A 12,635-nucleotide genomic window follows, 5' to 3' on the forward strand; every position below is an offset into this window, starting at 1 on the left:
CCAAGAAGCCAAACTCTTTCTGCTCAGACTGGCATTGCCCTTGACTATCAAATATTGTTATCACCCTGCTCTTCACACCTGCAAAGCGCTGTGCAAACATTAATTAATTTACTGAATTAGCTCAGTGAAGCTGAAGACCTGTGTAACCTACATGGAACACGAAGGAGACAAACAAACTCACAGAACTGCAGAGCATGGCAAAATTAAACTAATTCAAGGCACCAAGGCTCTCTCTGTATGCTGGAACAAGCCAGAGAAGTTAATGAGCACCACTGCTAGAGCACAGGAGTCAGTGGTGGTATTCTGAATATTTTTTGCCCCTAGGAATGGAGTAACTCAGCTACCAGCCTCAGTTTTGTCCTTCAGCAGGCACACGCGGATACCTTCAAGGCATCCAACAGCCCTGAGGAACACCTTGCACAGAGGGCAGGGCACACCTGGCACAGTGTTTCTGCTGATTCCATACATTTTCAAGTTATTCTGGCAATAATTTGTTCATTTGTTTCTTTTTTGTAGTCCAGGTGCCTTATCTTTCTGATGACAGAACCCTACTAGATGGCACCAACACCGATACATAAATTAGGACTCTGAAGCTTTGGTCACACTGCATGTATTATAAGCCCACTGAACTCACCAAGAGTTTTCAGTAGTACTGTGGAATAATAGCAACAGTCTCTCACCACTGTGAACAACAGGCCAGGATTAACAAAAACCAACTATAAAAAGAATCTGAGTAATGGCTACCATCTGCCTGTTGTTGAGGACCTTTGCTGCCAACCTACTCAGTCCTCAGTGGATAGAAATCCGTCTCCAGATACATCAGGGCTGTAAATCAAGACGTGACTTCAGCTCTTGATGGCACACCAAGCTGACTTTGCAAAAGGAGTACCGATATCCCAGAAGTTATTGCAACACAAAGCCTGGTGCACAGACATGTCTACATCAGCAAGGAGACCAGTAAGAGCAGATCTGAACAGCAAAAGATGTCTGCTCCATGCATCTCAGGGGTTTTATTGCGGACTCAGTTTAGCCTGCTCCCACAGACCAAGTCTGTTTGCAGCTGATGTGCATCAGCCATGTCCCTAGAAAGCACCTTCCAGCCTTGTTTCATCGTAAAGGAGCTCAGTTCAAAAGCTCAAACACTGCTCCACAATGTGAACTAAAGCACAGTAAGGGGAGACAAACAGGAGACTTCCTTCCCAAGTGCACTCCTGTTCTGCAATAACATGCTAAGACATATGCATCCACTGTAAAAACAGTCACAAATGCCAGAACCATGCAGCTATCAAAACCTGCACTGAAACTAATTCTTTAGCTAATGAGTTTAATGCTAACTGGAATATCTGTAATCACTGTTTGACTACAGTGTTAAAAAAAAAAAAAAAAAGCCCCTTAGCAGAATCCGTAGGCCTTCATTTGAAGTCTTCCAGTAGATCCTATTGGCACAAAATAGCTAGGCAGTGTTATTTCAAGTCAGCATGCCAACTTAGAAATGCTTGTTCATTGTCTGAACAAATATTGTGAAAACAAGTCGGTAGAGTTTATGCTGGTTTTGTTAGTCATCCTGACCCCAAATTCCATACTTGAGAAAACAGTATCAGCTACTATAATTTCACCCAGATTACTGGGGATATTGCTAACCCCCAAAACACCGCCTTTCCCTGGATCCCATAGCTGCCTACCTGGCCCTTGCTATTGCAGTGTTGCAATACTGAACCTGTAACATCCTTAAGGAATCCTTACTTTGGTTCCTTTGTGAAATAATTGAGGCTGTGTTTTGAAATACCTGCACCTAGCTGATAGACAAAAGCCAAAGGAAACCTTTCCCTGCAGCTATTTTGCCTTCAGGCAGCTTTTAAGCAGGAAATCTTTTCTTCTGATTCACCAAGATAAGCTCCAATAATAAAAACTCTCATTTTAACTCCTGTTCTGAGATTCAAGTCAGAAGCCTCACAAAGGATAAACAATAGTGACCAAAGCATAAATTTTTTTGCTGCTTAGGCAGCAGGGATCACAGCAAAGTCAGAAGCCCACAAAGAACTGCTTAAGCTCATCTTAAATTAGCTGAGGACTTGCCTCTGAAGCTCTGTTGGCTTCTACATTTGCTGCAAGCTTTGTCCTCTGAGAGATCTATCAATGTCCATTCCTTGTGTACGGCATGAAAACAACAAAAAATACCTTGTTGCATCAAAACATTTCCATATAACCCACAAAAGGCTGGACTAGTGTCTGTAAGTGGGGTTTGATATTAAACTCCCGTGGTAAAACTAGGGCTGAACTAAAAAAGGAAAAAGCTAGTTACTCCACACGATGGATTCAAGTTGGAGACTGAACATAGTGTGAGGATAGCTTACAAAAATACTCTGATGAAAACTGTACAGATCTCATAATCAGCCCCGTATATGGCTTCATATTAATCTTGCAGATTTAAAACAACGCCCAAACTGGAACTGTCAAACTAGAAATCAAAAAATGTGGGTTTTGTTTGTTTTGTTTTGTTTTTTTTTAATTGAGACTGGCTAACTGCTTTCTGATCTAAAACATAATGTGCTCAATGAGCCCTTTTGTGCAGAACTACAATTTCTTATTCAGCTTTGACTTTTATTAAAAACTGGGCACAGCAGTACAATCCAAAGACACAAAACATGCAAGAACCCAGAGTCAGAGCAGTGTGTGGGTGCCAAGGGCTACAAGCATCAAATGGTTCAGAAAATCTGGAAAGAAGTCTAACTTGGGTTTATCCCAGCTCTTTGCCTTTTCTAACACCATCAGACATAACAATCAAGAGAGACAGTTTAGCAAGGGTGAGATATTCCCAAGGGAAAGGAATTTCACTACAAGCGAGTGCCAGATTCAAGATCAGAACCAGATTTTCTGATGTCTCATTTTGCCACCTAACCACAACTTCCCCCTTCAAAAAAAAGGAGCCATTTAAGATACTTACTTGCAATAGTGCCAGACCACCATACTATATCTGTCAAGTATGAAGTACCTGGGAGAGGAAGTATAGGAAGATATATTAGAAAAATATGAAACTGCAATATTGGAGCAACAAAATAGAATAATTTCCATACTCTCAGCTATTTAGGACCTTCATCTTAATCCTTTTCCTCAAGGCAGCTGAGCGAGCAGAAAACAAGGGAGGACAGAAGGTGCCCAGATTTGGCCTAGGTGTCCAAGTCAGACCTTCTTAAGGCAACGTGTTAGAAGCTCTGGTGCCCAGTTTGAAGTACCTATGCGATACTAATGCTGCATTACTTTGAAGAGCGTCCAAAATGTCAGCAAATGAGAAAAAAAACTCTGAAGGTGCCACTTAACATACACACTGGAGCCACTACTAGAAGAATGGGAAACCTATGGAAGCAAGACATAATTTACATAAATTAGTTCGCTCAAGTAGCCTGAATGAAGTTGTATCACAGAAGTTGTTCTGGCACGCAGTTTTGGCAGTACGGGAGCATGGACGGATCCTCCTGCATGTGAACGTTTGGAAAACACTATGACTGAAGCCTCTGAATTACTGACATAATGCCACATCTCCAAGAGCGGAATAAAAACTCTGGATTGTCCTCTAGTGCCTCCCGAGCTCAAGGATGACTGTTTTCATTGTCAGATGATAGACTCTTGACCTGGAGCGCACCGGGGAGCCTGTACACCACATTTTATCAGCTCTACTTTTGTAGAGCATCAAGGCTAATCACTACTTACTAAACCAAAGACTAGCCCCGCTGAACGTGACCTTGGCATCACGTCATTCTCTCACATTCTGCTCCTCTTTCTAGCAATCCAGCTCTGCATTTACTTGGGAAGATGCTCTCTTAAGGCCTGCTGGAGCAATAGGCAATATTGTGCCTACAGCTAGCACTCTGAAATCCCAAATGAAAGAAAGATACAGTAATCTGCAACTCTGGAGACTTATAAAATATTAAATGCTTGGAAATCACACTATACAATTGAAGTGAGATTGAAAATGACTAATGAAAATGGCCAGCTTTAGAGTGGGTGTAATCATTTTTTAGACTTTTGTTATTGCATATAAAATAAAAACACTGTTGGGAGCACAAATTACAGAAAATATTGACTCAAGTAAGATAACTTTGCAAAATATTTGCCACCCGCTGCTGTTTCTAAGTGAGGATTACTAATTGCATTGATACAATGTTATTGATTCGGGAGAGAACAGAGAAAAGACTTGAAGTGCCTCCTTGTTAATTATACAACACCTACTGAAGGCAATGGAAAAAAAAACATCATCTGACACCGACCATCTTGGGCTCCTAGTTCTGACCGCTAGGTTCAAGGAAGAGCCACATGGCTTCAGAACATTGAATGGAGGGGGACGTAGGGTATTTGCCACGCCAAGCACGGCAATAGGAAATGCTTGGCAAGGTACACAGATAAAAGTAAAATCTTCAAAGCAGGTGTTTTGCAGGTGCGACACTCGGACACCAGCACCAAGCACACGGATGCACACCCATCGCCCACTTAACCCAGCACACAGCTGAAGCGATGAGACCCAACTATAGAGCAAAATGGAAAGTTCCTTTAACTAGGCCGGGCTGGAAAGTCACTCCTTTCTTTCTCTCTCATTTTCCCATTGTTTCCCTTACAAAAAAGATTTGCATTTACGATGCAAACGTAACCTCTCTGTGGACAATGAAAATGGATTACAGCCATCTTGAAGGGACAGCACGCTTGCAAAACAGCGGCCTGTCTGGGACCCTTAACTGTAAGGTCACTGTAGAAAACGCAAAACAAACTTGCTAGCTCATCCTGCCAGCCGGTAGTAACAGAGCTGCAAGTTTGTGCTGCTCCGCTGCACCCAGCCTGAGCGTGCTGCGGGCAGCAGGCAGCGGGAAGGCACCGCTGCTCTGACACAAGCCACGTCCAAAAAGGAAAATTATATGTATGTGTACACACACACGGAGGAAATACGGAATATGTTATGGTTGTTAATAAGGGTTTGTCCACAAGGAAGAGTTCCAGGAGGCTATGCACGCTCGCACACAGCCATCGCCTGCCCACCAGCTGCCTCCTGACCCCAGAAATAACAGCAGGCAGCCTGCCCTCACAACTTTCCTCGGGAATAAGGCGTGACAGCGAGAAAACACACGCACACAGCCGCCGTCCCACCCCCGGAGCACCGAGCCGCCTCCACCACACCGCCCCCCGTAAGCCGCGAGCCCCGGGGGGCTCCATTTTAGAGCCGTGCCCCCCTCCCTCGGCGACACCCCGGGCTGTCGGACGGACCCCAGCGGGGAGCAGCCCCCGCGCTGCTTCTTGGGGATGCCTGGGGGTGGGGGTGACGGTGTCGGCACCGCGGCCCTACCTCTCCCGCGGGCCCGCACGATGCCCTTCTTCTGCAGGACGAAGGTGGAGCCGTTCACCAGGCTGGACACCACGGCCACGCTCAGGCCCAGCGACACGGCGGCGGGGCCGGGCCCGGGCCCGGGGCTCTGCGCTGCCCCCTCGCCCGCTGCCGCACCGGCCGCCATCCGCATCGCCCCCGCCGACAGCTGCTGGCGCCGCGGCTCCGCCGGCCCGGCCCTCCCGGCACCGGCACCGCCCTGCGGGGGGCGGGCACCGGGGGGACCCGCCCCGAAACCGGGGCGGGGGGGAGCGGGGCCGTGCCGGCGGCACGATGACGTCATAGCAGGGCCCCCGCTGTGGCGTCACGGCAGGGCCGCCGAGGGATCGCTGAGGGGTCCCTGAGGGGTGGCGGGGGGGCTGTGGGGTGGATGGGGTCCCGGAGAGGGGCGGCTGTTTGTAGGGGAAGCGTGAGCTGCCTGTGCTGCTGCAGGCCTTCAAAATGCCGTCTGAGCGGCGTGAGGAGCCTCCTGGTGCCGAGCTGGCGGCAGGCTTCCCCCCTCGGCAGGAGTAGCGTGTAGGGCATGCTCCACTGCAGTGCCTGCCCTTCCTGAAATAAGCCATGAAAGGGTTACAGCGACAATATCTGCCCGAGGAGATGGTATCTTAGCTGGCAATATCTGCGATATCTGCCCGAGGAGATCTTAGCTAGCTGCAAATAAAAGTTCAATTTTCTGTCACTCCTGTCAATCAGCACTTTGCATGCATTTTAGTGCTCCCAGGAAATACGAGTTCAGAAAAACTCCTGAAAATGTTTCTCTCTGTTTGCCTACTCTGCTTGAAGCAGCTGCCTCAGGAAGGCACAGGAAGGCTGGAGTATGTTTTTGTGTATGTTTAGCAGTAAAAAGATGTAATGCTTACTGCTGCGCTGCCTATAGTTCCACCTGCATTGCTTCAGCAGGTCACTGTATAAATATTTAATACTATGGAAGGGAGGATTTGTCCTTGTGAGACTCTCGGGATCCGCAAAATGAGAACATACGAGGTGGAAGAACAGTTATGCACAGCAACCCTTTGAATTTTGCAAACCACTAAACAAGGACAGAGGTGAGGACAAATACTGGCTAGTTATATACCAGTTTCTGATCTGCATGCAGCCTCCTAGCATGTACAATGAAATTTACTACAGGAAATGATTGATGTTTGCACAGCGGAAAGATGAGATATATTTAACAGCCTTCACAACTAATTACCAAGCACGTTTTTGAACAAAGCTCAAACCTGAGCAATTGTTATACTCAAAATCTCTCTGCATTGTGGTCAAACAGAGACAAACAAAACAGATATTAGAGATCTTAAGAAAACAGTTTATTACTCTCTAGCCATGTTATTTTAATCTCCAAATTGTAAAACTTAGAAATGTCTCTCTAAAATACACTTTTGGATGGGTAATTCCAAATACAGTTAGTGTGCCTTGTTCCGTTGGTTACTATTACCCTTGCCAGCTAATAGTTGTAGTGTTCTTAAGGACTAGTCAGAGACTAAAATAAGAAACACAGTGTTGATAAATATTAACTTTGCACATATATTGAAAACCAGAGCCTGACTGCACTAATGTCTTCTAAGATCAATTGATGCAAAAAATCTGCATTATGTAGTTTACAAACATATTGAACCAAAACATGAAGGTACCTCAAAAATAACAGCTCTTATAATTAATGGAAACTAGATGACCTTCCTTAAACTATCACATATGCCCAACATATAAAACCCTAAGGTACATCCAATCTTCTGAGACTGAGTTTTGTTGTGATAGCATCATTCATCCTGCCAAAGCTGTCTGATCCTGTTTGTAGTATTGCAAAACAACATGCTTTGGGTTAGTTTGGCTTGGACATTGTGGTGCTGCAGTACGGCTGATATCACTGTGGTCTGAAGTCTCATGACACACATTGCACAGTAGGAACATCAGAACTTATGTGGCATTTCCTCTAACAAACTCTGCTCCTCTCCATCACTTCTTTCCAACCCCAGTCTCATATTATTGCTAGTTCCGCACTTTTTGGCCACGTTTTGCCTATTTCAAACAATATGTGAGAACTGGTGTAAAAACTGTACAGGTTTTTTTATAGAAGTAGCTAACTCTACTCTGCAACACAATAGCAATGTGGGTGTTCAGGATCAGTCAAGAGGTATGTGCTGTACTTAGTTGTCTTACACAGGGTTCCTACCCAGACAAAGGGATGAATGATTGAGGTAGGACTCTTGGGAAGAGGTGAGCAAGGCTGGTGGAGGTCCACCACTTTTTGTTTTGCTTCCTTTGCATTTTTTGTTTGGTTGATTGTTTTTCTGGGTAGAGGGAGGATGTCAGGGTGGAACTTTTCTGGTTAGGATGGGTTTTTCCCTGATCTGAAGGGGAAAGAAAAATGCTTCAGATCTGCCTGATCTGAAGGAATGTATTGTTTCCTATGTAATGGTTTGGATTCCTCTGTTACGATTGTTTTATGTATGTAAAATAAATTTTATTTTGAAATTAAAGCAGTTGTTGGAGTGTTTTATCTAGGCTAGAGGAAAATCAGATCATCCTGTATCTGACGCAGAATGAGAACACAGTAGCTATGCCCAGAAGGTAATCTGAGTCTTCTGATAAAGTAGCTGGGAGAGCAGGGTGGATGTCTACCAACAGCTGTATCAGACCCTGAGGCAACAGCAGTAATTCTGCTTGGCAGAAGCACTGTAAAGATCAACTTTGCCAGCAACTGAAGCAGTAAGAACTGAGACTGCGGAGAAAACAGCAAGAAGACAGTGGAAGAAGACTATGTTTTCTGGCTCTTGAGAATGAAAGACCACAGTAAGCAAAGCTATATGAGGACTGTTATGTAATGGTCCACTGAACCTCGGCCTGAAGATAACCTAAAAGCCCTTTCTAAGGAGTCTTGAGGATTTGGCTGGAGTCTGGAAGTGGATTTGGTACAAGGGGGCCATTGCTGGTACAAGTTGGCCTGCTTTGGAAAGGAAGTGACTTGAATCTTGGTGGTAATCCAGCTCTTGGCTTGTGGTAGGCATGGATCCTGTCAGCTCTTTTGCTCTCCTCTCTGCTCCGTGAATAAGGACTTCACTGAACTGTTCCAGAGAAGACAGCGTGCAGTCTTTGGGCCCAGGTTTGGATGTTTAAATCCTTAGTGGCCTTTGTGAAATTAACTGTAGCTCTGAGCTCTACTGCGCTGTAGGCCATGGTCACAAGGCTCCTGAAGTCACAAGGCCATGGTCACAAGACTCCTGGGGCTGGAACTGAAAAAAATCAGGCGTAGCCCTGATGTCTGACACTGACAGTCTGAAACTGCAACAATATGCCACCTTATACCCTGTCTGCAATATGGGAGGTCTCACAAGCATCCACGGTCTCTCTGTCCTGCGGGTTGCCACAAGGAAGGCAGCCCTTAGGTATACTGGCCGCCTTCCAGGGCAGAACAATGGGCTGCAAATAAGCACGACCCACTGCAGTCTGAAATTGGGTGGAAAAGTGAGGACGGGAGATTTCCTTTGATCCTTTGTCCGAGGTTCCTGCTGTGGAGCTGCTATCAGTGTGCAACAAAGTCTGGACTGAATGAGTAACAGAGTTTTGCTTTCTCTTTCGCCTATGGAAAATAAATTCTCAGCTAAATGGCAGCTTCCTTCCCAGAGAGATGGTGCAAGGCTGATGGCAGGTTATTGACAGAGGAAGCACGGCAGGTGTACTGCAGATAGATCGGGCACTTTCAGCTCTCCTGCAGGGAAACAGGTCTCTTCAGAGGAAATCTGTCTGTTGTGCAACCAGCAGAAGCTAGGCAGCTAGTTCTGATGTATGTTCATTAACAGGCTGCAGAGAACCCAATTTAATTAACACCATGTCTGCTCCCACATGCTGTGCAGAAATCAATTCTAGATCCCCCGTGACTGGGGAACACAGGAAAAAGCACAGATTTTCCAGTTAATCTTGCGGCAGATGGTATAGTCCACCTACATTAGTTGCAAAGTCTGACTGGGGCATGGTCTCCTATACTGACTTTCCACTAATGTATTGCATATAGTATATGTATATCCAGCTCTTTGTGTATTAGAATGATGGTGAAAGTCTGGTACATATAAGCATTTTAGCATTTTAGCATGAACCTTTAGAACAAGTCTTCCAATGAAGGTATGATAATCACAATCATTAGAAAAGCAGGCTCTATCACAGCCTTGGGTGCAAAGAATCTGCCTGACTTTCCCATACCTTGGCTGTTAATTGGAGTTAACAGTTGGGAGTTCTGGACTGTGCTTCGGACTTACATACGTTGTTGTCAGCTTTGATGTGGTGACCTATACCAACACGTCATCAGCTGCACACCAAACTAGTATGTTATAATCATTGAATTCCCTGTAGTGATGATCTCTTCCTTTTAAACTGGTCAGCTGCTGAATTGAGCAAGTGGAGACTAAGTTCCAGGGTATACCTTGGAGAGTTGGGCAATTCAAATTCTCTCACAAGTGAAGAACTTCAGAGGCATTCCTCTCACTAATCAAGTAAACTCTGTCATGAGATTTGGTGAGTAATTTCAACAGTATGCATCTGGATTTTCTACTACATTGCTGCTCAGAAAATAGTCTTTTCTAGCAGACACCTCAGGGAATATAACAGTCAACTGCCTGCTTGGAGATCAGTCTTTATAAGGTAGAGTGCATCCTTCCTTACAATCCTGCACTCCAAAGCCTGAATTTCACTGTAAAGTTTATTTTTATGTAGATGTTTTTGAATGGGATTTCAAGGCAATGTTGTTGCATGACTACATATGCACTGCAATGTATTTGAACTGGATTTTTTTGTCACCCAACCAAATTTTATTTTTTATTATTTTTATTTTTTTTTTTGTCAAACAATGGGGAACCAATTTCAATAAGAGAATAAGGCTTATATCCTAAACTACTTTCCACTTGAAGCTTGACTTTCAATCAACCATGCCTTTGCAAACTGTAAGCCATTGAGCTTGCAGTACCTATCTGGAACCCTGGGATTTAATTCCATGTGTTTACCTAGGTAAACACCATTCTAGGAATATCATTCTAGGAATGTCACCATTCTAGGAATATGTTTTATCTACTAAATACCTGCCTTCTCAGCAGCAAAGCTGCATCTCCGAGTTCACTCACCATTGTCACCAGAGAAGGTCCCCCAGACCCCTGTTCTCCTCTGGGAGAACAGTACCCAGAAGCTGGGATGCCCAGCTGAAGGGCTTGAGCAGGGTCCTAGCAGAAGAGGTGAAACACTGACAGGAGCTGTTTCCACAGAGAGTCTACCAAAACCATCATGGTGCAAGAAGGCTTTCCATGAAATTCCTCTGCTCCAAAGTGGAGCAGCTGCAGTGCCAGCTACTTTGATATTTAAAACTTTGTTTAATATTTAAAACAGAGCTGGTTTGAGAGTTGTAATGGAAGGTGGCTGTGGTTTCTACTTATCTAAGCTGGAAGGAAACCAGTTGGCATGAAGTTAGTCTCACTGTGTTTGTCAGATGTTCAGTGCTGTAACACAATCGTCACACCTGCTGATTTGCACCTTTTAATAAGACAGGGCTATATTTATACTAAGCGTAACTTTTAAGATTTTAGACAATGTCAGAAAGTCATTGTCACCTCCTAGGGAAATTCATTCGTCTTCTATAAATCCTATCTATGTCTACACTGAAAAGTCATTTTTCTTAGTAGTCAAAGTGCCTAGTATATGATAGATTGATATTAATGCCCTGTTGTATGTCATGGTTCCTAACATAAAGTGAGCTTTAGTAATAACTAAAATGCTTGGGTTGAATTTGGTTGGAATTCACACAAAGCAGCAGAAAGGAATGCTATCTAACTTATGTTAAATTGGAAGTCTTGTTTCATGTTGTTAGCAGATGAGGTACCAGGGATGCAGGACAATTATTAGACTCACTCACTGAGTTTCTTCTTATTTCAGCTATTCCACTTCTGTATTTTACATACATCTGTCTTACAGATTTCTTTGATGTTGCCTGCTCTTCAAATACTTAATTCAAAGGGGTCAGTCCCTTTTGCAGTTCTACTACTAGTTGGCACAGTGTTATGTTTGTACTGGATGTATGAAGATATACAACAACAATCGACCTGCACACAAAAGGTTTTAGAGTCACTAAACTGTCAGAATGAGGTCTGAGAACAGGAATGCCTGTGTTTGGCTGTCACTAGCTTGAAAGTACCTAGAAACATTTACTGGCTATACATGATATCCAACAAATATTGTAGATTACGCCAACCTTCAGGGCAAGTCTTCCTGTGTACAAACTGCAGGCAGACTGCAGTCTTTGATGTACATCATACTATCTCTAGTTTTAATGATAAAGACCATTTTAATAATGATTTTAGTGATAACCACGACTGAAATGAGATCTTGTGGCTCAGTCATGGCTGACTGTAACAAATAATAGTGTCTCTGGTCTAATGATCTAATCTTAAACTCAATGAAACGATGAGGTTCCTTTGTCAAGTAAATGTGACTTAAAAAAAGAAAGAGAACAAAACAACACTTTAAAAAAGGGACCTGCGAACAAAAGAGTATTTTTAAATCTTTTGTCTCAGGATGTCTTTCCTTCAAACGATGCTGACTGCATAATAGTACTGTGCAAGGCAGACATGATAATTGCTACTTCAGCATGTCTAGCAATAGAACAGCAAGAACGTCTTAAGCCTCTTCCTCTCCGTGAGTGAGCAAGTATCTGAAACAGAATCATTCTCTGCCTTAATGTTTCTTTTGGACTCTGTTTGGCTGACTTCAGTTTTGCCAACCCCAAAAATTAATATTTGGGAGGCTTCCCTCCTTTGGCCCTTAAATAAATCATTGGTTTGTCTGTTTGTTTATTTGTCTCCTTTTTAACTTCTTCTGCCCTACTTTGAGCTCACAGAGAATGGTAGGTGTGTAATACCTAACACAGAGTTAGAGCAGGGAAGGTTTTCAACCACCATGGTCAGAGTTCCCTCTCCTCAAAAAGAAAAAAGCAGGCTTGAATCCAAAAAGGAAAAAGCCAGCTGGATTTTGAGATGGGCATTGTTCACATGCACAGGGAGAAGAAAATGCACCAGATGTAGTATGAAGTCAGAAGGCAGAAATCTTAGCTCAGGAACCAGAAATACGCTTCACTATTACTGCACTGGACCCAGACCTTTCTTTCTGCAGGTGCCTACACCCACGCCAATTTTTCCTGCTGTAGGAACAGCTGAGGAGCACTGTGTATACAAGCTGTCCTGATGCAGGGCAAACAAGAATTAGCTCATTAACCATAAATTAACTCCTTCTGTCT

General features: G+C 44.0%; 1 protein-coding gene across 1 annotated transcript in view; it reads right to left on the minus strand.

Annotated features, from left to right (window-relative positions):
- Nucleotides 1–5,546, minus strand: part of NIPA1 (NIPA magnesium transporter 1) — a 14,306-nt gene extending 8,760 nt beyond the window's left edge. Inside the window, exons 1-2 of the mRNA XM_040535468.1 lie at nt 5,330–5,546; nt 2,945–2,992 (exon numbers count right to left, since the gene is read on the minus strand). Coding sequence (XP_040391402.1) covers nt 2,945–2,992; nt 5,330–5,501 — 220 coding nt within the window. The 5' untranslated portion in view covers nt 5,502–5,546. The remainder of the gene's footprint in view (nt 1–2,944; nt 2,993–5,329) is intronic.
- Nucleotides 5,547–12,635: the final 7,089 nt, after the last annotated feature.

The sequence above is a fragment of the Cygnus olor genome, chromosome 1, assembly GCF_009769625.2.
Source record: "Cygnus olor isolate bCygOlo1 chromosome 1, bCygOlo1.pri.v2, whole genome shotgun sequence".
Taxonomy (NCBI): Eukaryota; Metazoa; Chordata; class Aves; order Anseriformes; family Anatidae; genus Cygnus; species Cygnus olor.